We start from the raw sequence: 25729 nt of genomic DNA on the forward strand, positions 1-25729 counted from the left end.
GGTGTGCGGAGGGACGCCTGGATGGACAGACGGACACCAGCGCTGCAGGTTGCACGTTCAGTACCTGGCCCTGGAACACCTTGTACCCCGGGGCAGTGCCGGAGCTGGGGCATCCCCGCAGAAACCGCAGCGAGGTTTTCTTGCTCTCTGAAACCTTTGGGGTGCTTCGCCTCTGACTCGAAGCGTGGCCCCGGGGCTTGGCACTGCCTGGCCCCTGCCACCACCTCCGCTTTTGGATGCTGCAGCTGAATCTGGGGAAGCAAACGAGCAGGGAGCACCCCATCACTGTGGTCCCTTGCCTCCCGAAACCCCCTTGGGGGGGGCCGGATGGGTCCAGGCAGCCCCTTTGGGGCGAGCTGAAATGTGGGGAGGTGAAGTGAAGCAGCTTGCTGGATAAAAAGGCTCCATCTCCACTCCAGCAGGAGGAGAGGGGCTAGTTCGAAGGTGCTGGTGCATCACAAATCCCCCCACTTTGTCCCCCCTTGCTGGGGGTTCGGCCCCTGTCCCTGCGCGCTGTGTCCGTATTGATCCGTGGAAACAGTCTCTGGCCTCCGTCCCAGTCTAATTCTCTCCTTACCAGTGAATTGGTGCCACTGGGCTGGCCGTGTCCTCGGAGCTGCCACAGATGCAGCGACCCGCTGGGTCCCTGGCGATGCTGTCGGAGCTTGCTTTGGCCCCGTGCAGGGGCAGTGAGAAGGGGGGTCCCTGCCCCGCTCCTGCCTCTGCTGCGCCCGTTGCAGCTCAGCTGTGCACTACTGCTTCCCCTTGCCTGCAGCTTCCATTTCCCAAACAGGGAGGGAATTTCCAAACCCAAATCAAAGCAGTCTCGGCCCTGAACCTGCCCCCTTGCGAGGGGGGAGAGGTTTTGGGCAGCCTGGGGTCTGGTTGGGCACGTGGGGGGTCATTGCGTGTCCCTCTTCCGCAGCTGCAGCTGAGACCGGGCAGCTCATCACATGCAACCCTGCCTTCACAGCTGCTACAAGGGTTTGCTCTGGACCCTGTCTCATCCCAAAGCATCATTCCTCAGCGAGGGGCATCCACAGGGCGTCTGTGTGTCACCCCCTGCCACCGAGCCACCCGGCGTGGGTCAGAGGTGACTGCGGTCATCGATTCTCTCTTTAAAAAGCTTTTTACTGCGGTTTGTTGGGACCCTCCGGGAGGGCGAGGGCCGGGATCGAGGCAGGGGGGGCAAGTGTCGATCGCACGTCGGGGGTTCCGCAGGCAGGAAAGCTCCTTACGTGGTGACGTTGGCGCGGCGAGGCCCTTTCTGCCACGGCTGATGGGGACAGGGACCTCGCAGCAGCCCCTGTGCGTCCGCACCCTCTGCGCTCCTCCCTGCTCCAGCCTTTCGCTTGGCTTGGACCCAGGGTCGGTCCTCAGCCACGGCGCTGAGCCTGGCCGCCTCGGCCGCTCTGCCCCGTGCCTCAGTTTCCCCCGGGGCGGCAGCGGGGGATGCCCGTGTCCCCTCCCATGGCCACAGCCCCCCAAAGTGCCGTGCAGCGCAGGAGGGTCCCCAGGCACAGCGGTCCCTGTCCCCAGCCCTAAACCCGCAGCAGGGCAAGGTGGGTGACACTGGTGTCACCGCAGGGACCGGGGTCCTCCTGCACCCCCCCGGCCACCAGTGAGAGAGGGGCACTGGCCACGCAGAAGGGCTGGGTCACCCAGGGTGGCCAGGAGCAGAGGAGGAGGAAGAGGAGGGTGCGGGTGCCGGGCAGGACGGAGGGTGGCTGCTGACTGGTTGTGCAGGTTTGGGGGGGGGGGGCAGTTTTTGGGTGTTGGAGGCAGGTGCCGGGTGCCGAGGGCATCGCTCGCTCCTTCCACCGTCTCCGCGTGGGGCCGTTCTGGTCCGGGGGGGCTCGCGGGAGGCAGCGGCCGAGCCCGCGGGCAGCGCTGCCCGTCCATCCTGCCGTGACGGCCCCCGCGGTGGCATCTGGAGGATCAAAGTCTGGGGCACGAACGGGAACCCCGGGGAGGTGCTGGCTCGAGGTTGGGGGCTACACGTGGGGCTGTTCCCAGGCTGAGAAACAACCTCTGTCCCGCAGGGAAACGATTCTAAATTATTATTATTATTTTCTCCGAACAAATGGGGCTTTGTAGCTGCTCGGCTGGTTGGAACGGGGCACCTGGACCTGCTCAGTCCGCAACCAAAGGTAAAATCCAGGCTCAAAGGTTTAACTCTTCCCTGCAGGCGCGGGAGGCTGCGCACAGGATCCAGCCGCCACTGCCATGGGGCAGCCCCCACCGGCGTCTTCTGCGCCCAGAGAGGGGGGACACGCCGGGACGGTCATCGCGGCGCCCGGAGGAGCATCCTCCATCCCGGCTTCGGGCTGTGCGCGGCCTCCCAGCGTTCGCTTAATTGCACTGGCGGGGGGAATCAACTAATTGCAGGGGCTGATTGATTGGTAGAAATGTCATCTTCGCCGGCCATGGTTGCCAGGGTGACCTCGGCCGTTCTCCGCCAGTGTCATGAGTTCCTGGGTGCCCGAAGCCACCCGCCACGTGTCTCTGCGGAGACAGGATGTGGAAATCTCTTTCCTTCCTCCGGATCCGGCCCGCTGCTGCAGGAAGCAGCGAGCGGCTGTGAAAGCCGGGGTACGCAGAGGTTTGGGGCCGGGGCCTGTCCCCGCCATGCCCAAGTGGCTCCCGGCCCTTCCCGGTGGTGCCGGTGCCGCCGTCGTCTGAGGGTCTTCGCAGGGCTCCGGCGCTGCACGTGCTGCGGGTGCAGAGGGAGCGGCGGGGAGGAGGCGGCGGGTGAAGGTCGAAACACGGAATGTCCTCGTGGATGCTGCTCCAGGGCCGGGGGTCAGCCCCACGGGAGCTGCCGGGGAAGAGCAGGCGCGAAAGGCAAGCGATGGGCTCGGGGGGCGGGAAGGGAGAAACCCCACTTGCGTTGGAAGAGAGGGGCTGGGTTAGCGTTAACCGTCATGGTCTGGGGCTGCAAAAACACAAAAAATTGCTCCTGGCAGGGCTGGCCGGACCCTGCCGCGGTCGAGGATGGAGACGCCCCGGCCCCGCTTCAGCGTCTGCCCGCTCTCACCGCTGGTGTTTGCTCAGACCATCTGACCAAAACGTCCTGTCCGACGCGCTGGGCCGACCTCTCCCTTGGAGCTGAACTCCTTTTGGCAGCCACCACGTTTTATTTCAAAATGACCCGTGCCACCATTCTCCAACTCTGCATGAGAATTAACAATAACTCGTTAATTTGGCTTCTGTGACAGCACCAGCACCTTGGGTGAGGTTTTCCCCTCCCTTTTCAGGCGGTGAGGAGCAGCCCCGGCATGGCGATGCACCCAAATCCACCCCCACCGCCGCAGTGTCACCCAGCGCCCCGTGGGGACGTGGGGACACGGGGACCTGGGGACGTGGGGACACGATGCAGCCGCGTTGTTTATGGACCTCAAACAAGTTCTTCATGACTGCGCAGTAAATGCTTTATGGACTGTCGGGCCAGCGCTTGGTTAATTGCCTCTGGGTTTCTGTGGTTAATTGCAGGGAGCAATTAATCTAATGATGGCTAACGCAGGACCACTACGGTGGGGCCTCTCCGCGGGCGTGCGGGATGAGCGTGGGGTGGGACGGGAGAGCTGGGAGACACGGGGCTGGCTCTTGTCTCGTTAGCTGCCGTCACTAACGAGGCGGCCTCTGTCCCCCACTAACGAGGCGGCCTCTGTCCCCAGCTGGGTTTGCAGTCCCGGCGCCATCACCTCGGGGCTGCTCGGAGGTGGCGGCCGTTTGTTTGTGCCTTCGGCCTCCTCTTCCTCAGCTGGCCCCTGCTCGCACCTTCCTCAGTCGTCAGGGCACGGCCCGAGCCCCGCGGAGCTGCTGCCAGGCCCCGGGGGCTCTGGGGGGGACCGAGCACTCCCCAGTGACACCAGTTCAGCCTCAGCGCAGCCTGACACCCCGCTGCCCAAGTCTGCCTTGCCCGCTGCCTCATCACCGCCCTGCAGATGCTCGTGCCCATCCTTTGCCCTCGGATCCGGCTCAGGACCACCCGCCTCCCCGCTGGGATGGCGGCGGGGACACCGTGGCCGTGACACCGTGTGCCTGTCCCCTGGCAGATCCCACGGGAATGGCTCCTGCAGCAGCAGCAGCTCCGGGTTGTTTTGAGCCGAGCGGGTACGGCAGGGCAGGGTTTGAGCCGTGCCCGGCTGCCAGCGGGCAGGGGGAGCCCGGGGGTGCCCAGCCGGGGAGCAGCGGGCAGCGAGGGGCAGGCAGCCAGGATGGCAGGCGGGCAGGGCAGGGCAGGCAGGTCCCTGCGGGAGGCCGGGGCTGGAGGTGTGGCGTGGGGCTGTCCCCACGGTCCCTGCGTGGGGCCGGACGCGTGGCAGCAGTCCCGCTCGCCGTGGCGGTGGCAGGAGCTCGGCGGGTGCCCGGGGCTGCGGGCAGGATCGGTGCAGGTACGGGGACCCGGGGCGGGAGGGAGCGTGGCACGGCATCCCCCCGCCTCAGGGCAGCAGCAACCAGGAGCCGCCATCCTCCTCCTCCTCCTGCTCACTTCGCAGCACCCATGGGTGCTGCCCGGGACCTGGGGGGGGTGGGGGGGGGGCTTCAGAGCTCTCCCGGGAGCTGCATCTCTCCCTGCGGAGCCTGGGGAGAAGGGGGGAGCCCGGGGCAGCCCCCCTGTAACCACGCTGCGGTCAGCCGCTGCGCACGGAGGAGCGTTTCGGGACTGGGGACGGGGCAGCCGCCTTTTCACCTGGAGTCACGTCAAGACAGGTGGAAAAACAGGGCGAGCAGGGGGAAACTCACGGCCCAGGCATGTCCTCCGAGCTGGGGAAAAAGCCCCGAGAGGCTTTCAGGAGCCGTGATCCACCTGGCCGGAACGCGGGGGTGTTTCCGGCGTGACGAGGGCACGAGGAGGCACGAGCTGGGTGCTGCCCCACGCGCCCACGCGCCGCTCATCGCCCGGCCTCGGCCCGTGTCACCCGACGGCTGCGGCGATGCGGCCGAACCTGGGGCGCTGCTGGAGCCGTGGCAACGAGGGGTTGGAAGCAAGGGGTCCCTGGGGCGGCAGGGCACGGGCGGGGGTCCCACGGGGACGTTGCAATTAGGTAAACAACAGCGGCACTAACGAAGCTGGTTACAGCAGCACCCCCCAGCTCCGGGCAGGGGACGGGGGGGTGAGGCTGGTCCCATCCCCCCCTACCCCCCCCTTTTTTTTTTTTGCCTAGGAAGGAGCAGGAGGGGCAGAGGGTGACCAGACACCCCCCGCCCCCCGCCACGGGCACTGGCTGTGCCGGGTCTGCTGGGTGCTCCCGGGGAGCCCCACGTGTCTCACACGAATTCCTGTACTGAGCAACAGCTCAACATTTATCCTGAGATTTCAGAAACAAAACTGTCACAGAAACCCCGTGGCAGCGGGTCGGATCAGCCAACGACATAAATCTCCGCGTGTTTCCCTAACTCGGGCCAAACCCTTGTGGCGCGGTGCCCGTTCCTGCTTAAACCTGGTTTATTTGTGGTCAGCCATGCAAACCTCCGCTAGCCTAAAACTATGATTTTTTTTTGGGGGGTGAGAAAGCCCCGCTTTGGGTCTCGTTGGCAGCCGGCAGCACCGCGTTGCTGCTCTACAGCCGGAGCCCTCGGGGACCAGCGGGACAGGACGTTCCCCGCCGGGCTGGGTGGAGTGGCCGGTTGATCCCAGGCGTTGAGCTGGAGGAACATCCCGTGGGTTAATAAATCACTGCTGGTCTAGGCGAGGTGTGGAGCAGCGGTCAGAGGATGTCTCGGTCAGAGGATGTCTCGTGCCTTTGGCCAGCGCCGGCCCTTGCTAGCCCAGGGCTGGGGCCGGCGCGGGGTTTGGCCGCCCGCCCGCGCGGCTGGGGCTGGCAGGGCACCCTGGCACCCGCTGCCAGCCTGTTCCCGCCTGCCCAAAGTGCCATTTTTATTTCTAATTGTTAAGGTGATGACTGAGGTGTGCGGAGAGGTTTCTTGGAACTGAGGTTTCTTGGATACCTCCTCAGAAGTATTTTTCCAGTGCTCTGAATCACTTTTTTTTCTTTTTCTTTTTTCTTTTTTTTCTTTTCCTTTTTCCTTTTCTTTTTCTTTTTTCTTTTCTTTTTCTTTTTTCTTTTCTTTTTTCTTTTCTTTTTTCTTTTCTTTTTTTTCTTTTTTCTTTTCTTTTTCTTTTTTTTTCTTTTCTTTCTTTTCTTTTTTTTTTCTCTTTTTTTCCCCTTTCACCCTGGCCCTGGGCTCTGGCAAGGGGCTGTTTTCCTGGCTGCGCTGCGGAGGGTCCCGCATCTGCCAAGTGCAGTTAATCAGCTGTACTTTGGTCTGGCATCGCCCGGGACCGGCGGTGCTTGGGAGCAGACGAGCGGCACGCAGAGGGGTGATGGCCATCGCTGCTGGGTACAGCGGGGCTCAGCGGTGCCAAGCGCAGTGGGGACATGGTGGATGTTCAGCTTCAAGGCAGATGCTGAGTGCAAGAAGGACCTTCTGAAAGGATGACCACAGACCAAGCCAAGGTCTTCCAGCGTATCTCAGGGAGACTCGGGGCAGGGCAGGTTTAGACCGTTTGATTAAAGCGATTTCACTCTTTGCTGGTTTGGAAGTGGCGAGCTCAAGCAAACATCTTGGCACACATCACTGTCAGCCTCAGCTTTAGTATTACTGTCCCGTTGGAGCGAGTCCAGAGGAGGCCACGGAGATGCTGCGAGGGCTGGGGCACCTCTGCGATGGAGACAGACTCCCTGCAACCCTTCCCTCCTCCTCAGCCGTGCTGTGAAAATACAGATGGGCCCCAAATGAGTTCATGGTGTCGTTTAGGATCCAAGTACAGTGACAAACGTCGAGTCCTTAGTGGCAAAGAAGGATGACGGTGTGGATCGGAGCTTTGTTTTTGGGCAAGCTCTCGGACGCCCGTGTTGCTGTTCGGGGTCTCTTTGAACGGGGACGAGGTGACATCTGGCCCAGCTGGTGGCAACCCCCAGCAGCTCAGGGCAGCGTCGTGTGTCGGGGCAAACCAATGTCAAATTTGCCTCGTACCACGAGGACCAACAGGGAGAGAAGCAGACACTTCAGTGAAAGAATGGAAAAAAGGTGTGATCAAAGGAGTGAGATAAAAAATAATGGCAGGGACAGACTTCTGTGTGGGATTATTTAATAATAAGGTAATTAATGCTTTATACCTCACTGACTCCTTTCATGCAAGGATCACAAAGCGCTTCACAAACATTAATTAATCTTCCCTAACATCCCTGCAGGGAAGGTCACTGAGCTACTGAGCATGAGGAAAATCTTGTCATTGATGAAAGTGGCTGCTCTCTAGGCATGACGGATGCTCGGGTGTGATGGCAGGACGGGGAGAGTTTCTCTTCCTCGCTGATGACTTCAAATGATTTCCCATAACTTCCTCAGAGAGGAAAATGTCTTTGAGTTTCATGGGCAGCCAGGACCGGGCAACGGTGGGTCTGAAAGATGACCCGCGCCAAAGCCGCTGAGCATCCCTGCGGGCACTGAGAAGGCAGAAGTCAATCCAGGCACCCTCCAGCACCAACGCCCACGCAAGGTTTGAGTAAGCGTAAGGGGCCCGTGAAGGGCAAATCTGTGACTGTTGGAAAAAAAATGCCAGGGGGAAGTGGATTTCAATTCAGACTTGAGCTGTGACCGGTCCTGCAGAAGGCAGGGCAAGGAACATCAGGTGTCAAAGGGAGAAAGACATTTTCTGATGATAAATATTCAGCCTGATGTTACTGATCTGTGACACTCAGATGGCTACAAAGGACTGTGTGTGTCAATGTGGAGTTTTACGTCTCCAGGGTAGTAAAAAGGTGTAAGTTAATTTGCAGCTCTGGGGAAGACACTCATCCCCACGGTGCCCAGAAGAGTGTCCCTTCTGCATGATGTCCTGCCCTGGAGAGGTGGAGGCCCCAGCTTTGGGATGTTGGAGCATCCAGGTGGGATCGCGTTGTCATTGCGCAGCGTTGCAAATATCTTTGGTTGTCCTTGTTCCTAGATCCTGGTAGTGGTGCCACCATGGCTGCGCAAGACCCTGCCTCAGGCTGCCTCCATGGAAAGAAGCAGCTGCCAGGTCAGTGTGCAATGAGTGTGGTCTGGGTTTGGGGTTTTTTTCCTTTTTTTTTTTTTTTAGATAGTTTATGAGAGAGTTGAATGTGGGGCAGGATCGTGAGATGGGGAAGAAGCAGATTGGAGGTGAATTGGTCTGGAAGGATTGAGAATCAGCTGGGGTACAGGAGTTGGGGAACATGGCTGGGATGTCCCTTGCTTGGTGGCATCTGTACTGGGATAACAAAAATGAAATCAGGAGAGGAACGACCAGCCTTCAGAATAGCAAAGACTGTGCTTGGAGGAGTCATCCTTCACCTGGCCTGATTATACTGCTAAACCAAAACCTGAGCCCAGATGGTTGAGGCTCAGAGGGGAAGTGTGTGCAGCAGTCCTACATCTCTGGAAGCTTCTGGCCTCCCGCCCTCTCTGTCCACTCTGTGGCCCAGCTGACCCCAAAGATCCAGCTCTGTCCCAGTTGTACCTCCAGCTGCTCTCAAGGTGTAGGTGCACGATGGAAAGCCCATCTTGCCAGCAGTGGGTCACCATGAGCCCAGTGGCACCATCGCTGGTCCTTGTGTCCTTGGAGGCCAGAGGCTGATGGCCAGGGCCTGGCTCTGATGAGAGCTGGTGGATATCCACTTCCTTTTCCAGTTTTCACCTGGGAGGTGAAGGCCAATGACCGAAACTACCACATGCAGTTCAAGAAGAAAGTTGCCTTCTGCCTGACCAAGAAGAAGTACGCGGTGAGTCAGCCTGGGCCAGTCCCGGATCATTTCTCTACTCAGTCCCTGATTCCTGAGCTGGTGGTGGTTGGGGGTGACGTGACAGAGATGCTGCAGATGGATCTGCAGTAGGATGGCGAGACATATGTAATCCTCAATGAAGAGGAAGGGCTGCTCCCTGCCCCGTGCCCCAGATGCCCTCTGAAGCTGTCGGACAAGGAGCAGAACTCTATGAAGGATACTTTTTAGTCTGATGGTCAAATCAAAAGGAAGATTTTTGAAAAAAAGTTTTGATTGAACAAAATCAGAATTTTTTTTTCCAGATGAATGATGACCATCTTGTGGGGGTCAGTTGGGTGTGCTTTAGGTGATCAGAAGCAAAATATTTTGTTTCAGTTTTAAGTCATATGGCCCTTTGCTCTAATAAATCTTTTTTTTTTTTCCTTATGACTTTTGTACATTTTTAAAGGCATCTCTTATGCCATAAAAAGTTGAGAAATCCTAAAAATACCAGAATATTTTTGGCATTTTCAAAACACATCCTTGATTTCATGTGGCTGAACTCCTACTGGGGCTTTGACCTGTCTGTCTTCTGCAGGGCAATGCCATTAAGACAGCCAAGTACAACATCTTTACCTTCCTGCCGCTGAACCTCTACGAACAGTTCCACCGAATGGCCAACGTCTACTTTGTCTTTGTTATCCTCTTACAGGTGAGATGGACACCACGGTAAAGAGCAAGTGTGTGTGAGACTGTCTAGCAAAGGAGGGTTGTCTGGTGTTTAGGGTAGGGGACTCTGGTCTAAAATGGTGTCAAGGATGCTGCTTTTCAGTGGTGCTCATCGTCTTCATGAACTCTGAGGAGGAGTTTAACCTACGTTAAGTTCGATTACTTTAAACTGATTGGATTTGGATGTAAGCTAAGCTCATGTAGACCACACCTAAACAGAAACCAAATCCAAATTTAGTGACACCCCCCCCATGCATTTCACGCATCCAGTTTAAAAAGAGGTGGAAATTCGACAAAATAGTTCTGTGTAGACAGAGATGTTGATTTGATTCATCTTAGATGGGTTCCTGCCATCCTCAGGCACTGGCTGGGGTGAGGGGGAGTTACTCAGTCACCTGACGTGTCCCGAGGTAGGATGAAAGTTGTGTCAGGGGTGTAAAATTCTCCTTCTCCAGACCGTCCCTGAGATCTCCACACTGCCCTGGTACACTCTGCTGTTCCCCCTGAGCTGCCTTCTCACCATCCGAGGTCTACGAGACCTGATTGATGACATTGTGAGTAGGGGTTGGAGCAAAAGGCTGTGAGTGGTGGGTGTAGGTCCTGTGGGGGACAGGCAGCAGAAAGGTCACCCTTTGCTCTGGGGTGAACTGAAAAGCTTGGGAGTTGCTGTCATTTGTCGTTCCTGAGGTACCATCAACTCTACCATGTCCAAAACACTTTGTATTTTCCCTTGGGAAGGATGTGACTGGCCGGTTGGTTTCCCTGGGGTCTAGACCTCCATCTCTCTCATCTTTAATATCTTAGCCAATGGTTATATTCCCAGGTTGGTCCCCAGAAATTCCTTGGGAGAATTTTGCCTCTTTATTCACCAGAATACATCTTCCGATTGCTTCAGGAAGCACATCTTGCCCTGGGGCTGAGGAGGCAGATTGTGGCATTAAGAGGGTTGTTTTCATGGGACAAGGAAGTCTGGCATGGCCCATCCCTTTCTTTTGGCCTCTTTTTTTCTCTCCTCCATGCAGGGCCGTCACCAAAGTGACAGAAACATCAACAGCAGACCATGTGAAATCCTCTCTGGGAAGAGGTGAGGGGCTTTGGGAAGCTGTACCTGTGTTTTCCAGGTCTGTGTGGAATGATGGATCACCTGAAGTGCTGAGCATCCTTGATCATCGCAGCTGAGAAGGGTTTTGGTGTGAATGTCCCTGACTCTGCAAACTCCCATCACCTCCCAAAACCTGCTGCAGGTCCAGCTGTTCCCCTGTAGGAATGATTGTATCTCAGTCTAAAAAAGCCCTAATTTGCTGTGATATGCTGGGAGGAGGGTTTCCTGGCCACAGAAGTTCCTTCAGTTCTTCATATCTAACCCATGGAATCCCATTCCTGCTGAACACTGGTCCAGGGAAGGACCAACATTTCCCACCCGTGGCCAGGGGGCCGAAAGTCCCTGCCACCCATAGGTACAGGGGATATGGATGTGACAAATGGGTCCTGTGCCATCCTTGGTGCTCAGTCACCCTTCAGTCATGCAGATGGTACCATGGTGGCAGAGATCTCCAACAATCTGGAGACCCAATTCATGGAAGAAGCTGGGACAGACACAGGCTGGTCCGGAGGACAGGAACAGCCACAGCCCCCATTCCCACTGCTCTGCAAGGATAAAAATCCTCCCCCCCCCCCCAATTCTCCTGCAGCTTCCGCTGGCAGAAATGGCGTGACATCTGTGTTGGGGACATCGTCCGCCTGCGTAAGGAGAGCTTCGTCCCGGTGAGTGGTGCCCTGGAGCTGGCTGTGCACCGGGGCAGTGAGGGGGGGCAGTTTTGGCGAGGAGGGGCTCAGCCTGATGCTCTCTCCTCCTTTTTGCTCTTCAAGGCCGACATGCTCTTGCTGTGCAGCTCAGAGCCCAGCAGCCTGTGCTACGTGGAGACTGCTGACATCGATGGGTGAGGAGAGGGGCAGGGGACCGCTGTCGCCGTGGGGGGAGAGGGGCAGAGACATCCCAGCCAACGGCTGAAGCCTCTAGTTTTGGGGACACCCCGGCACTGGGGGGTCAGGCACGCTGGGAGGGCTGCAAGTCCAGCAGAAACCATGGGATGTGGGGGATCCTGAGAAAGCTAAACCTACAGACACCCCAGAAATGGGATTTGAGCCCCAAATTTTGAAAATGGAGTCCAAAAGCACTTTGTGGGTTTCCACAGGTGACCTCGGTATCTGTCTCCATCTCTCGGCTCCCTCCCAGCCAGGCAGAGGACAGCAGCTGCCCGTCCCTCCCACCTCCATCTGCAGGATGATTTAATGGCAGGGTCTCCAGGCTAGGGCTCTCTCTCTGCATGAGTGCTCGATGTCTGGCGCGATAGGTCCCTATCTCTCTTTTCATTGCCATCACTCATGTAATCACCTGATAATTAACGGCCGTCTCTGTCCCATGGGTCCGACAGCAGAATTAACAGCTCTGTCACCCCACAGGGTTGTTTTATTTTTCCCTCCCTGGCTCTTGCTCACAGGGAAACAAACCTGAAGTTCAGACAAGCCCTTCTGGTCACCCACCAGGAGCTGGTGAGCGAGGAGAGCATGGCTGCCTTTGATGGTGAGTCTCCTGGATGGGTGAGGAGGTGGTCATCCCACCAGGATGGGATGGTTTCAGCCTCGGGAAGTCGCTGTCCCCGAGGCACCGAGTGCCATCAGTCCAACAGGAGGTTGCACTTGCTCCTGCCTGCAAGGAGCCAAAGACCTTGCGTGGAGGCCCTTCCCCTGCAGAGTGGCTCTGTGATGGGTCCGTCGGGGTTGTGTACCTCCCCCCTGCACTGGGTATTGATTTTCCCACTGGAATCAAGTGCTTGGCTCCCAAACCTGAGCTCAGAGCCTGGATTTTTTCCCCTTTGGTCCTCTATAGTATGCAAAGTCCCCTCTCGGAGGTTCTGGGGATGAAGGCGGTTGTGTTTCTCCACCTGTATAGCCCAGTGTGGTTCCTGGACTGAGCACCCTCCCAGCTCTGCAGGATGGTCCTCCAGCTTAGCCTTAATTGGAACCATCCATATCCCAACTGCGTCTGGAGATGCCCTGACAAAACCTGAATCTCCCGGAGAAGCCCCCAGCACCCCTCTTTAGACGGGGCAGACGTGGTGGGTGAGGGGAGAGGGAGGTCCTCTCGTTTCCCCCAAAGCCATCACCTGAATCGTGCCCTCTGCTCAAGGGAGAGTGATCTGCGAGGAGCCCAACAGCCGCATGCACAGCTTCACCGGCACGCTGGAGTGGAGGGGCGAGACCTACTCGCTTGACAGCGAAAGGATCTTGCTGCGAGGCTGTAAGCTTCGCAACACTGACGTTTGCTATGGCTTGGTTATCTACGCAGGTGAGTGCCCGGGCCCAGATCCGGAAGGGCAGAAAACGCCCAGGTCCTTAGGGATTTTAAGCTGTCCAAGCACTTCTGGCATCAGCAGGTCCCGTTCTCAGCTGATAATAAGCGGGAGGACCTGCCACTGTAACCAAGCCCCCAGAAGTTTGTCCTAAGCTTTCCTGGTGTTGAGCTTGCTGGGAGATGATGTGGTGGTACCAAACCTCTACTCATCCCAGGTTATATTTCACCTGCATCACGTCCTGCATCACTCCACTTTGTGGCCAAGTGCAGCTGAGAGCTTGGCCACGAGTAGCTGTGGGTAGAGGGGAGGGGGTAAGATCTGGTGTAAACAGCACTTCTCCAAGTGTGCAGCCATGCCTTGATAAACCACTGATCAAGAGATGCAGTCCTCTGAAGTCTTCAGAGGTGAGGAGATGTTGTCGTGGAGGAAACCAGCATCACTTAGCTGCAGGCCAACCTTCTGGGGGCTGTGGACTTGTGTGTTTACTTCTAAAATGTTTCTCATCCAGGATTTGATTCCAAAATTATGAGGAACTGTGGAAAGATCAAGCAGAAGAAAACCAAGCTGGACCGCATGATGGACCGGCTGGTGATCATAGTGAGTGTGGTGCAAACGCCTCCTGCCCTTGGTCTATTGGCCTCCTGGGGTTGCTCACAAGTCTTATCACAAGAGGCTGCTGGCTTGGGTGATGCTGATTTTCTTAAGCTTGCAATATTTTGCACAAAATATCTTGGGTTTAACTTGTAATGGGCAAATACCAAGTGATGTTCCCAGGAAGTGGCACTTGGTGGGTCTGGAGCAGTCTGTGTGGTGGTTGTGTTGCTTAAACTCTGGACTCTGGCAGCTCCGAGTCCTCAGCTCTAGAGCAGCATCTTGGACCAGCCTGTTTCAAACAAGGGAGATGGAGTATTCGGGGTCTCCAGCCCCTCCTGGCCTGCCTCACTCATCCATAACCACACAGGTCCAAAGAGGTGGTTTCTCCTGAGGGACCTACAGGCTGTGGCTCAGCACAGAGTAGACGGAGGACAGGGAAGGAGGAACCTTTCATCTGGGGAAAACAAAGTAGCATGGTCATAGCAATGAGTTGGATGGCTCTTATTCTGGTTCCTGGTAGTTGAGCGTCATCACTTCTCAGACTGGTCACTAGCGTTCCTCTGTTTGCTGGTAACTTCAGCAGGAAGGCTGCAGGACACCCCCGTCCAGGGAGATAGTGTCTGAGGCAATTAGGAGGGTGGGAAAGTTGGGGTTTGCTCTGCGTGTGTTGCGGATGTGTCAAGCTGAAATACGTGCTGTGATCCTTCATCTCGGCCCAGGATGAGCTCTGAGAACCAGCTTCAGGCACAAGGACACCTTTCTGCTGGTTTACGGCTAAATGAGACAAACAATATGGAAAGGGTAATGGTTGGTCCTAGAAAAGGGTATGGTGGGCTCTGTGTGATGGGATGTTCTCATCCTGGCTTCCCATCTCAGATCTTCCTGGTGCTGTTGGTCACGTCGCTGTGCCTCGCCATTGCCTCTGGGTTCTGGGCCAGGACGTTCCAGGAGAAGCACACCTACCTCTCTGCTCTCTACAAGCACACGACTCCTGCCCAGCAGGCCTTTTTCAACTTCGGGGGCTTCACCATCCTCCTGAGCATCATCATACCCATGTCCATGTATATAACGTAAGAACAACAGAGCTTGCAAGTGATCAGGGATCAGTACCTTGCCCTTGGCCATCATCTAGCACCTTGGCTTGCAGCCACAAAATGGGGCTGCACAAAGATCCGGTTGTAGCCCTGAGCAAGTCATGCTCCTGTGTTTCCTTAGCTGTAAGAGAGTAAGGATGGATGGAATGTGTACCTTACAAACATTGATGATGTGCTTTGAGATCTTCTCAGAGGAAAGCTAGAAAAGAGATGCAAAGACATGTACGGAGGTTAGAAATTGTGGCCAGGCTGAGGATGAGACTGGTGAAGGTGGTATTTCCCCACTGAGCAGCAGAAGGGTGGGGAAGAAATGGGCACAGCCCACAATTTGTGCTGGAAGAAGCAGTTCCCAGATTTTTAGGCCCTTCACTGAATCTCCAGATCTATGAATTTTGCCATCGAGGGCCAGATTTCCAGAGGGGAGCCCAGTTGCCTGGGACCCAGTAGGCTCTCAGTCTGGTGTGATGAACGTTCTGAAAAACTGTCCATGGACAATGCAAACCTTCTCGCTTCCCCCCAAGCTCAGAGCCATAGGATCCAGGTGGGGAGTTCCCCTCCGCCCTCTCTTCCTGTGTCAGATCCCCAAGACCCCCTGGGACGTGAGTAACGCGATATCTGTTCCCGGTGTAAGTTTTCTTCTACCTGACTCCCTAGGTTTGAATTCATCTATCTGGTGAACAACTTTTTTATCAACTGGGATCTGGAAATGTATTACGCTGTCAAGGACATTCCAGCAAAAGCCAGAAGCACCAGCCTCAATGATCAGCTTGGCCAGATCGAATATATCTTCTCAGACAAGACTGGCACCTTGACACAAAATGTTATGAGCTTCAAGAAATGCTGCATCAATGGGACCATCTATGGTAATTTTTGGTGGTTGCAAGTTTGTAGAGAGTGAGGTAGACCTGGAATTTAGGCCATTTTGGTTCTTTCCACTCCTCCCGTCTTGCTGGGAAGCTTGGGGCGTATGGATTGATCTTGGTGGTCCGGTGTGTAGGCAGAAGCTGTAGGAATTCAGCTTGGTCTCACCTCCCATGTTACGGGTGCTTTGCAGGGGCCACCACGCCTGCGGTCACATCGGTCTCGTGCTCCCAGCGCTTGGAGTCAGGGCACAGTTCTGCCCTCCTAAAATGGGTGCCTACCTCTCAGGAGATGTGTCATGCCCCAAACCCAGCTGAGATCAGCTAGGTCTGCCCCGTGCCTGGGCTTAGGAGCTCAGCACAGCTACGTCGCAAACACGTAGTCGGAGCGAGGTGGGTCCCGCTTGGAATAACCAGCCGATGCTGGCCCAGGTGGCCAGGACAGGGCAGGCAGAGGAGCCACGGGGTGATGGGCCAGTGAAGCCCATGGATTTTTATTTTCTATGAAGGTCTTGGAGAGAAAAAGGAGGTTTTGCTTTTCTTCTTTGCATCGTTTATCTGGTGAATCTCCAGCTTGGTTTCCAAATCTGGGATCTTTGAGACTTTCAGGTGACCTGTGGAGGAGGCAAAGAAATTATCGTTCCCCTTATGTTGTTTCTTTACAGTGATTTATTTGTAATTGCTCTTTGCTCTTTTTTTTTTTTTTTTTTTTTTTTTTTTAATGATTCTGCTTGGTTTTCCCCTTAGAAACCTGAGAATTGCTACATCCTTCCTCTTCTTACTGCTACACTTACTCCAGCTCTGGTTCTGGGAACTATCTCAGTGCTTAATTAGTGAAATTTAGCGATCGGGGTGGGCTAGAGCTTTAGCATGGAGCTCCTTTTTCTTGAGATAAGTATCAGGCATTTGAGACAAATGGACAGTGATAAGAGCAAAGAGGAGGGGAAAAAAAAATCTAGCAAAGTTTTTAAAGAGGAATAAACCCAATTTTCCCCTGCCCGATGTATCGTGCTGCACCTCTGTGACAGCAGCATCGCCGTAATCCCGCCAGCCTCTGGCCAGCTGCAGAGTGTCCCAGGAAACGTGGGTGAAAGCTTGACCTGAATTTTTAACATTAAAAACATGTCGAAAGTCTGAACAGCCCAAGAGCCAAGTAAATCAAACCCGGATAATCCTAACGGAGCCTGGCTCATGACCGACACCGAGCAGGCACTGCAAACCTGTCCCTTCTTGCCAGCCTTTTGGCCAGCAAAAGCAGCAGTCCCTTCTAGAGAGACTCCCCGAAGCCCCCACTAGTGATGCTCCCTGCCAGCTCTCTGTTAATTGAATTATTTTTATTTTGGCAGGTACGAGCACAGGCCACGAGAACAAGCAGCCATCGGTGCGTAACTCCCCTCTCCCATGCCACGTGGGGCCAGACGCTGCTCCTCATCGGGGCCAAAGCCCCCGCAGTTACCGACTGCGCCGGCGGCAGGGCCAGTCTTTTGTCCGGGGGCACAGCTCGCTCGCAGCGGGGCCGCGTGCTCTAAGAGAGCAGCGCGTGTTTCCTTGGGCTGGCGAGTTTGCTGGTTCTCAGCTGCCAGTTAAGGACAGGGGATCCGGGTGTATCAAATAATGCAGTCCTGATTTTTATTTTGCTTTCATTCCCAACCTTTTTATACTCACCGCCTGGGTGAGAAATGCAGAGCTCAGCTTAGGGGCTCTGATCTGGATAGGACCGTGCCAGCACAGGGTACTGCAACCCAGCAGCGTCCGCGGTGCAGAGCCCCGTGCCCGGGTGCTGCAGCCTGCCCGTGCCTCTTGCAGGGATCGGGGTTGACCCGGAGCCACCACGGGGAGAAGTTGGACTTTTGCGACAAGACGCTGCTGGAAGCTGCCTGGCGTGACGACGACCCCGTGCTGAGGGAGTTCCTGAGGCTGCTGGCCCTCTGCCACACCGTCATGGTGGAGGAGAAGGGCGGTGGGTTGGCCGCGGTGGTTGACGTGACTTGGAGCAGGGTTGAGCTGCTGTCCAAGGCATTGAGGCTGCGATGGCTTTTCCATCGCCCAGCAAAGCTCTGCTGTGGGGGTGCAGGTGGCGTGAGAGCCCAGGGATGTGTTGGGCATCACGGACTTGTACATTTGGGTTTGTTTTAAAGCTGATTAGATGGAACAGAAGTACAGCAGGGATAATCCATCCCTGTCTGGGCACTTGTCCTGCCTGGGGCAATGACCAAAAGAGATGACACAAGTAGGATTGATTTTCCCTAGCCTGATGGGAACCAGATAATGTTGGTGCTGGGCAAAAACAGTGTGTTTCAGATGTCCAAGAGTTGCTTGGCTGGGAATCTCCTTGTCTAACCTCTACTCCTCTTCTGCAGACCAGCTGGTTTATCAAGCAGCTTCCCCAGATGAGGAAGCGCTGGTGTTGGCAGCCAGGAACTTGGGGTACGTCTTCCTGGCCCGAACACAAGACACCATCACCATCAGCGAGCTGGGGATGAAGAGGACGTACAAAGTGCTGGCCATGCTGGACTTCAACAGCGATCGCAAGAGGATGTCTGTCCTGGGTGAGCAGGCAGAAAAGCACCAGCATACCTTGCGGTGCCTTCTGCAGCACGGCCATTGCATGGGGACACCGATGTGTGGGAGCCTTCTCTCTGGGTACCTAAGCTGTCCTTCCCCTCCTTCCCAGTGCGAGACCCCCAGGGCACAATCCGGCTCTACACCAAGGGAGCTGACACAGTCATCCTGGAGAGACTGCAGAGGCGAGGGCCCAATGAGACCTTCACCGAGATGGCGCTGGATGTGAGTCCCACGCCAGCCTGGGGTGGAAAGGGCTGGTCTCCCTGCTGCTGGCTTTGTGCTGGGTGTCCTGGAGTCCCCTGCTGCTCTTTCTCCCTCTGGCTTCAGGATTTTGGTCCTTCTTTCTTCCTTCTGCTCCAGGAGCTTTACCTGCATATGGGACAGGGACTAAGAGGGTATCAAATCCACCTTCGGTGTTCTTCATGGACCAGTTGTATTGCAAGGACACTCATGGGGATGCTGTATATGGGGGAGGGAGTCAGAGCCCAGTGGGAGACCCTCAGATCCTGGAGGGTCTCTGGCTGGCTGGCATGATGCCCTGGTCCACCACGACTCATCCTGGTTGAGAGAAGGGAGACCTGATGTCTCATCTCTGCAGCGCTTTGCAGAGGAGACACTGAGGACTTTGTGCCTGGCCAGCAAGGAGGTGAGCGAGGTCGAATACAGCACGTGGAGCAGGAGGCACTGCGAGGCCAGCATCCTGCTGCAGGACCGCGCACGGGAGCTGGACAAGCTGTATGAGGAGATGGAGCAGAACCTGCAGGTGGGATGGGGCCAGGTTTTAGGATGAACCGGCTGTGCTGGTCCCACAGAAGGCAGGAGTGTGGGGTTTGGCTCTCCGTGATGAGAGGGTGAAGCATCCAACGCAACACCCATCCCCTGGGTGGGAGGGCAGGTGGAGTTTCCTCCTCAGTGGTGACTTTGTGACATGCCAGTAGACACTGGATTAGATATCCATCGGGTTATGTCCACCCGTGGGCAAGGAGCCCTGGCTGGATCCAGGGGCAATTCCCATCTCCTTATCTTGCCCTGCCCCATGTCATGACACCCACTCACCCTCCTTCCAGCTGCTTGGGGCCACGGCCATTGAGGACAAGTTGCAAGATGGAGTCCCTGAGACCATCCAGCTGCTGAAACTGGGCAACATTAAAGTGTGGGTGCTGACGGGAGACAAACAAGGTCAGTGGAAGCAACCCCAGACCCCACCAACACATTGCAGCTTCTCCCCTAACCAGGACCAAAGAGGAGATATGAGACCTTGGGAGTGGGCAACAACCATGTTCTGCTGTTCCCATTAATACAAAATAATAGCATGTCCCACAGATCATGTCACCCATGGGGAAACTGAGGCAGGGAAAGCCATCTGTGTGATGGCACAGAGCTGGAGCAGAGCCCCCAGCAGCTGCTGCCCACCAAGGGCTGTCGGACCCGAGGGCTGAGGGCTGTCCTGGCAGCGTGGGGGACAACACCATGTGGTGGTGTTGACTGTTGGCACCTGCGTGTTGCAGAGACCGCAATGAACATCGGCTACGCATGCAAGCTGCTCACGGACGATATGGAGATCCTGGAGGAGAAGGAGATAAGGTGAGGAATCGTGACCTCCTGGTTCAGGACTTTGTTGTCCCCGCTGAAGACATCCGAGGGCATAGAAACCTGTGCAGAGCGGGTAGAGCTCAACTCTGCCAGACATGCTTCTCCTTCCCTGTCCCAGCCTGGATGTCCATGGCCCTCATCTGCTGATGCTTTTCCAGGCCTCCCCATCTGTTCCTGCCCCTACAGCATTCTCCGCCTTGGTGGGCTTTGACCAGAAAGTGCTTAAGCTGTCTCTCCAGCCTCTGAACCACAGGGACAGAGGCTGATTTCTGATATCAGTGAGCCCTTGGGACCTCCTCTCTGTCCCTTCTGTTCCCACCACTGGGTACCAGCCCCACCTCCCTGGAGACGCCTTTGAGATGGCAATGGCCAACTGTAGGTCTCAGTCGAAGGCAGGCAGCACGCTGACTCCAGACACCCCTTCCTCGCACAGTGAGATCCTCGAGGCTTACTGGGTGAGCAGCAAGAACCTCAGCAGCCGCAGTGAAGCCCTGTGCGGCGGCCGCCTCTCCCAGCAGCACCCAGAGGCTTCGTGCCACAAGAAGAGAGCTCTCGTCATCAGCGGGGACTTCCTGGTAAGGCGGCAGGTGGATGCTCTTGTCTGCTCCCTGCCTACCCTGGTGCTATCAAATTCCTGGGTGACACCAGCATGTGGAGGAGGTGGTGCCCCTCCTGCCCAAGGGGTGGGAAAAGCCCATTTTTGGGCTGGAGAATGAAGAGTGGAGAGGGGGACACCCTTGCACGGATCATTTGGTGTCGGGGGGCTTTGACCACACCTGGTCTTCTGGGATGACGCAGGCTGGTGGGTAATCACATGCTCTTCTGGTCATACTGGGACAATCTGGTCTCATGGTCACAGTGCCTGCTGCATGCTGAACTTGGCGAAAATGGGTCACTTTTTTTATAGCACCTACAAGATTTAAGAGCATTGTTGAGGAGCTGGGGGCCTCATGCTATGAAGGCTATGGGTGAGGTCCCAGCCACATTTGCTCTCCCCTAAGGACAAAATCCTCCACACGGGAGAGGTGCTGAAGGAGAAGAAGGGGCGGCTGTGGCGGTGGTTGGCTTGCTGCAGGGCTACGGACTCGCAGGAGCAGGGCAGTCTGGTGGAGAAGGCCTTCGTGGACTTGGCCACCAGCTGCCAGGCGGTGATCTGCTGTAGGGTGACCCCCAAGCAGAAAGCCCTCATCGTGCAGCTGGTGAAGAAGCACAAGAAAGCCATCACGCTGGCCATCGGGGATGGGGCCAATGATGTCAACATGATTAAAAGTGAGGCCTGGGGCAGCGGGGAGTGTGGGTTTTGGCTGGCGCATCCCACTGGTGGGGAGTGGTGGTGCCCCATCTGCCATCTCCACCACCTCACCCTCCCCTTCGAGGTGAGGAGCTGGGAGGGGAACTCCCAACCCATTCCCCGTGTTGCTGTGCTGGGAGGGGACCAGGACCAGCCTGGCACAGGAGCAGGATGGACCACTTGCTTTAGCAGCGGGGATGTAACGTGATGAAACTTCAAGCCCCAACCCGGGCAGCTGGCAGAGACCTCCCTGCCCCTCTCCACCAGCCCCAACGCGGGGCTGCGCTCTTCGCATACCCAACCATGCCTGGCACGTCACTCCCGCAGCCATGGCATGTGATGGAGGGAGCTTCTTCCCTTTGCCCTTCGCTCCTGGATTCACCCTCTCCCATCAGCCTGGGGGCAATCCACAGGGAAATCAAGCACCCAGCTCCCCGAAAACCTCCCCACCTGTATTTCACACCCTCCTGTCCTCTGCAGCCGCTGACATCGGAGTGGGCATCAGCGGGCTGGAGGGCATGCAAGCCGTGCAGTGCAGCGACTACGCCCTGGCACAGTTCTCCTACCTCCAGCGCCTCCTGCTCGTCCACGGCCGCTGGGCGTATCTGCGCATCTGCAAGTTCCTCCGCTACTTCTTCTACAAGACCTTTGCTGGCCTTATGGCCCAGGTCTGGTTTGCTTTCCACAGCGGATTCACAGCTCAGGTGAGGGATGCTGCCTTTAGCAGGGGTCACAACCATCCCGTGGAGGTCTTCACACCGGTGTTGCAACCCCCCCCCCCCGCTGAGGACCCTGTGCAGGTTTTGTGCCTGGTACTGCCTGATGGGCACGTGTCCACATCACCGCCGTGGTCTTCTTTCTCCCTTGCCCTGGCATTGGACTGTCCGATATTTTTAGGGCTGCCTGGCTGATTATCTGCTTTTTACCTGGCTGGATTGGGAAAAGCACCCTGGGGAGATTTGGGATGTCCTTGTGAGCTGCAGCTCAGTCTTGGGCAGATGCAGGGAAGGATCTCATGTGCATTAAGCTGGTGTCCCCCCCCCAAAATGGGAGCTATTATCCCAAGGACCATCCATGTGACTTGACCACCACTGCGTGGTTCCAGCCCCCCATCTCCATCTGCAGCACGGCCCCACAAGCCCACCAATCGCTGCAGACAACACGGGGCTGATGCAGAGCCTGGGGCAAGTCCATGGGGACTTCCCCAGTGTTTGGACATGAGTCTCTTGGACTCATCCCTGGTGCCTGGGCATCCTTCCTGAGTCTTTCCACTGCAGCTCACAAGCACTTTCTTCTCCCTTCTAGCCTCTGTATGAAGGCTGGTTCCTTGCACTCTACAACATTTTCTACACCGCCTGCCCCGTGCTGTCCATGGGCCTTCTGGAGCAGGTACGGGTTCACCAGGCTGCATCCAACCCCTGTGCCTGGAGGGTGCATCCTCGGTGGGTATGAATCAGCCCGGTGGCCTTGCACCCCACCTACATGGCTCTTTGTGCTGGGACATGGTAGCAAGCAGCTCAATGGGCATCTGGAGGTCACCACCGCTCCTGGGGTGCCTCTGTTCTCCATCACCCCAGAGCAACCAGGTGGAGGGTCTCGCTGCAGCTCTCCCATAGGATGTGTTGAGTGGGGCGGCCCAATCCTGCTCCCTAGAGTGGGTAGGGAGGGTGATGTTTGGTGTCCTCCTGGCAGGACGTGAGTGCTAAGAAGAGCCTGGAGTTCCCTGAGCTCTATGTGATTGGGCAGCAAGATGAGCTCTTCAACTACCGCGTTTTCAGCGTCACCCTCCTGCACGGGGTCAGCACCTCCCTCGCCAGCTTCTACATCGCGCTCTGGGCCTTTGAAGACCACGTTGGCAGCAAGGTTGTCGGTGACTATGAGTCCTTCGCTGTCACGGTGGCCACGTCGGCGTTGCTGTCAGTCCTCATGGAGGTGAGAGATGATCTGCCCTTCCCCATCCTGGCCCCAGGGCAGATGTTCAGGGACTGCAGCCCTGGGCTCTCTGACACCATTCCCAGCAGCTTCGTGGCTGGGGGATGATCTCCCTCGGAGCAGGGGAGGAATTTGGGATGAATGGCCAAATGGAAGAGAAGTCCCCGCAGCCTCCATGAGATGCTGTGTGTTCTGCCCTTGTCCCTGCAGATCATCCTGGACACCAAGTTCTGGACGGCGGTGTCCTTCCTGATGGTCACAGCCAGCCTGCTGTTCTTCTGCTTCCTCTCCTTCCTGACCCAAAGCATCGATGCCTTCAGGATAGCCCCTACTGTCTTCTGCTTTCCAGGTGAGATGCCCTGGGGATCCCCATGGTCCTTACCTTCCCAGAGCCAGGGGAGCCCAGCCTGGGCTTGGTGCTACCAGCTGTTTCCCACCTCGTAGATCATCTCTTTGTTGCCATTTCTCAATCTTGCTGTCTTTATTTTTGACTCCAGTTTAGATGCCATCTCCTCTTTAGACCCCTCAACACCTTTGTGGGTGGGGCCTCGTCCCCCAACAGTTGTTCCCTCTGTCCTCTCCACCTTCCCTACATCACCCACCGACTTCTTGCATTGACAGACGCCAGCCGGAGTGCCCTGACTGATCCCTATGTCCTACTCGTGGTCCTGCTGTCCCTGGTGGTGAACACCATCCCCTCGCTCACCATCCGCTTGTACCGCACCATCATGGGCAAAACCACCATCCAGCAGGTGAGGGCTGCGTGGGGGCTGGCACGGGGAGGGGTCTGCCTCCTGCCGGCATCGGTGTCCGGGGCTGGCCAGGGCGCTGCTGGTGATGGGAAGGGTGAGGATCCCCAGGGAAGCCACTGCTTGGGCTGTAGCAGTGGGATGTCACCGTTCCTTGGTGGCACCACTCAGTTGGTGGTGGTCTGTCATGACCCCAAGTCTGGCTCCAGGGCCCTCTCCCCAAATCAGTTCATGGCCCAGCAGGAAGTCCTGAGGCAAGAGACCTGCTCCAGCTCTGGGAGAGGGTCTGCTTTGGGCTGCCGTAAGGAACTGCCCTCCAGGACTCCCTGGAGCTGCCACTTAGGAGGCACTGGGGTCTGGTGTAGGTCTTGGTACCACCCCCCAGCCTTGGCAGAGCTCACCTCCATCCGGGTTGTGGGTCCCAAAGGAGAGCAGGGCTTGGGATTGTGCTCCAGAGCTCTGGGAGCTTTGAAGACCCCCATGAGGGTCCCCACGTTATGCATCCCATCCCATCAGCTCAGGTCATGGTGGGGCTGGGACCCAAACTGTGTCTCAGTGGAGGGTGTCCCTGCTCGCCCAGCGTGTCCTTCCTTGGGCTGAGGGCTTGCCTGGGAGCTGGCCACAGCCCTGATTTCCCCATCTCCTTGCAGAAGATCCGCCTGAAGGCCAGGCGGGAGCCGGAGCCCTCGGTGGAGCTGCGTGCCCATGTCCCTCGCGGCTCCTTCCACCGCCGCTCCAGCTACGCCTTCTCGCACCAGGAGGGCTACGCCGGCCTCATCACCCGCGGGGACAGCCTGCGTGCCGGGGCCACCCGCAGCACCGCCCCAGGCCTCCTGCCCCCAGAGACGACGCCGGCTTTGTCCTCCCTCCCCAGCCCCTCGGAGTAGCTGCCCTGGCTGGCATCAACCTCCCACCACGCTGGGACAGGGGAGGTGCCGTCAAGGCGCAGAACTGGCTGGCTCCCTCCTTTTACGGGCATTTTTTTAATCTTATTTGGATGGTTTTGAAGTGTGGGCAGCCCCCCCATGGCTGCAGAGGGGCTTGGCCCAGCCTGGGGGGGGCCGCTGCTCCGGGCACTGAGCCCTGGGAAGTGGTCCACCAGCAGCTCCATCTCCCCCACGCGGCGCGTGCACGGGCTTTGCAGGAGCCTGTAAAGCTCTGAGAACCACCAACTTCTGCCGCCACGCTCGGCCCCTCGCCCCGCGCCTCCCCGGCTGGCACCCCAGCCCCCCTCCCTCTGCCGAGCCCCCTCAGAGCCGGGGCTTCCTCCTGCCTGAGCCTGATCCTGCTCCGGGCCGGACCCACAAGCAGCAACTCTGCTGCCCCAGGCTCGTTATTCCACCTCTGAATTAATAAAATGCCCTGATGCAAGCCCAGCGGCGGGGCTGGGTGGTGGGTGCAGCCCCTCACCCCTGCTCGCTCTCTCGTGCATCGGGGGCCGAGCTGCGGCGGCTGCACGAAGACCCTCGTCTTGTTTTCCCACGGCCGCCCTCCCCGCGCAGGGCTGGAGCCGGCACCCGTGGCTTCCACGTGCATCGACCCAACAGATCAGACTCGAGCAGGGTAATTGTAAAATGCCCCCTGTTTTCTGGAGGAGGACCTGCGTATGATTGATTACCTGCAGGTTTTTCTGCTGCAGCCAAACCAGCCCGGCTTCTTGCAGCCTCTCCCCGCCATCTCCACCTCCTTGTCTTTGCCGTCCCTGCACGAGGTGTCCACGTGCCATGGCCCGTGTCCACATCCCACGCCCCAGGACTGATGTCCCCATCTCTGGGGACAGCTCGTGGCCACAGGCTGTTTGCTGCAAAGCCCTGAAAAGTACTTTTGGGGAGAGGGCGAAGCATTTGGGGCGACGATCATCAGCTCTGCCCAGCGGGCACGGGAGCACGCGTCCTGCGGAGCCGCGCTTTTGGGGACAGCAGCAGCGGCTGCGGGAGAAGTTGTGCGTGAACAACTGACCGGTGATCGGATCACACTTTTTATTATTTTTATTTTTTAATTAAAAGGACTTTAGCTGTTCTCTCCTCTCCTGTAAATCTCTGCTGTGCCACCAGGGGAGAAAGCTGCACGGAAAGGTCCTGTGGTCCCTCCATGTGTGCCACCAGCTCTTTGCCAGCTGCCAGCGCTTGTGCCGTGGCAAAATACACGGTAGGATGAGATATTCGGGTAAAAAAATAAGTAATTAAATCAGCCATGGGGGGGCTTGGACCTGCCCGCAGCGCACGCGACTTGATGGG

At 57.1% G+C, this 25729-nt stretch overlaps 1 protein-coding gene across 1 annotated transcript; it reads left to right on the plus strand.

The window, feature by feature from the left end:
• The first annotated feature begins 945 nt into the window (after positions 1-945).
• Positions 946-25510, plus strand: ATP8B3 (ATPase phospholipid transporting 8B3). The gene is made up of 30 exons (XM_075776657.1): positions 946-1093; positions 2189-2844; positions 7955-8029; positions 8659-8750; positions 9328-9441; positions 9914-10012; positions 10481-10542; positions 11150-11222; positions 11328-11398; positions 11960-12042; positions 12649-12807; positions 13323-13411; positions 14285-14478; positions 15157-15365; positions 15780-15794; positions 16721-16743; positions 17169-17322; positions 17723-17911; positions 18037-18149; positions 18526-18690; positions 18995-19106; positions 19436-19511; positions 19954-20095; positions 20522-20789; positions 21292-21515; positions 22117-22200; positions 22504-22743; positions 22954-23092; positions 23365-23495; positions 24143-25510. The coding sequence occupies exons 2-30, from the start codon at positions 2409-2411 to the stop codon at positions 24377-24379; spliced, it is 4068 nt and encodes a 1355-aa protein (XP_075632772.1). The 5' UTR covers positions 946-1093; positions 2189-2408; the 3' UTR covers positions 24380-25510.
• Positions 25511-25729: the final 219 nt, after the last annotated feature.

The sequence above is a fragment of the Balearica regulorum genome, chromosome 26 (genome assembly GCF_011004875.1).
Source record: "Balearica regulorum gibbericeps isolate bBalReg1 chromosome 26, bBalReg1.pri, whole genome shotgun sequence".
Lineage (NCBI taxonomy): Eukaryota > Metazoa > Chordata > Aves > Gruiformes > Gruidae > Balearica > Balearica regulorum.

Excerpts from the sequence above, each read along its gene's own strand:
- ATP8B3 (XM_075776657.1), top strand. The coding sequence starts at position 2,409 with ATGTCATCTTCGCCGGCCATGGTTGCCAGGGTGACCTCGGCCGTTCTC. Across the intron at positions 23,093-23,364 it reads TACTGTCTTCTGCTTTCCAG|ACGCCAGCCGGAGTGCCCTG; the intron begins GTGAGATGCCCT and ends TTGCATTGACAG. Across the intron at positions 23,496-24,142 it reads GCAAAACCACCATCCAGCAG|AAGATCCGCCTGAAGGCCAG; the intron begins GTGAGGGCTGCG and ends ATCTCCTTGCAG.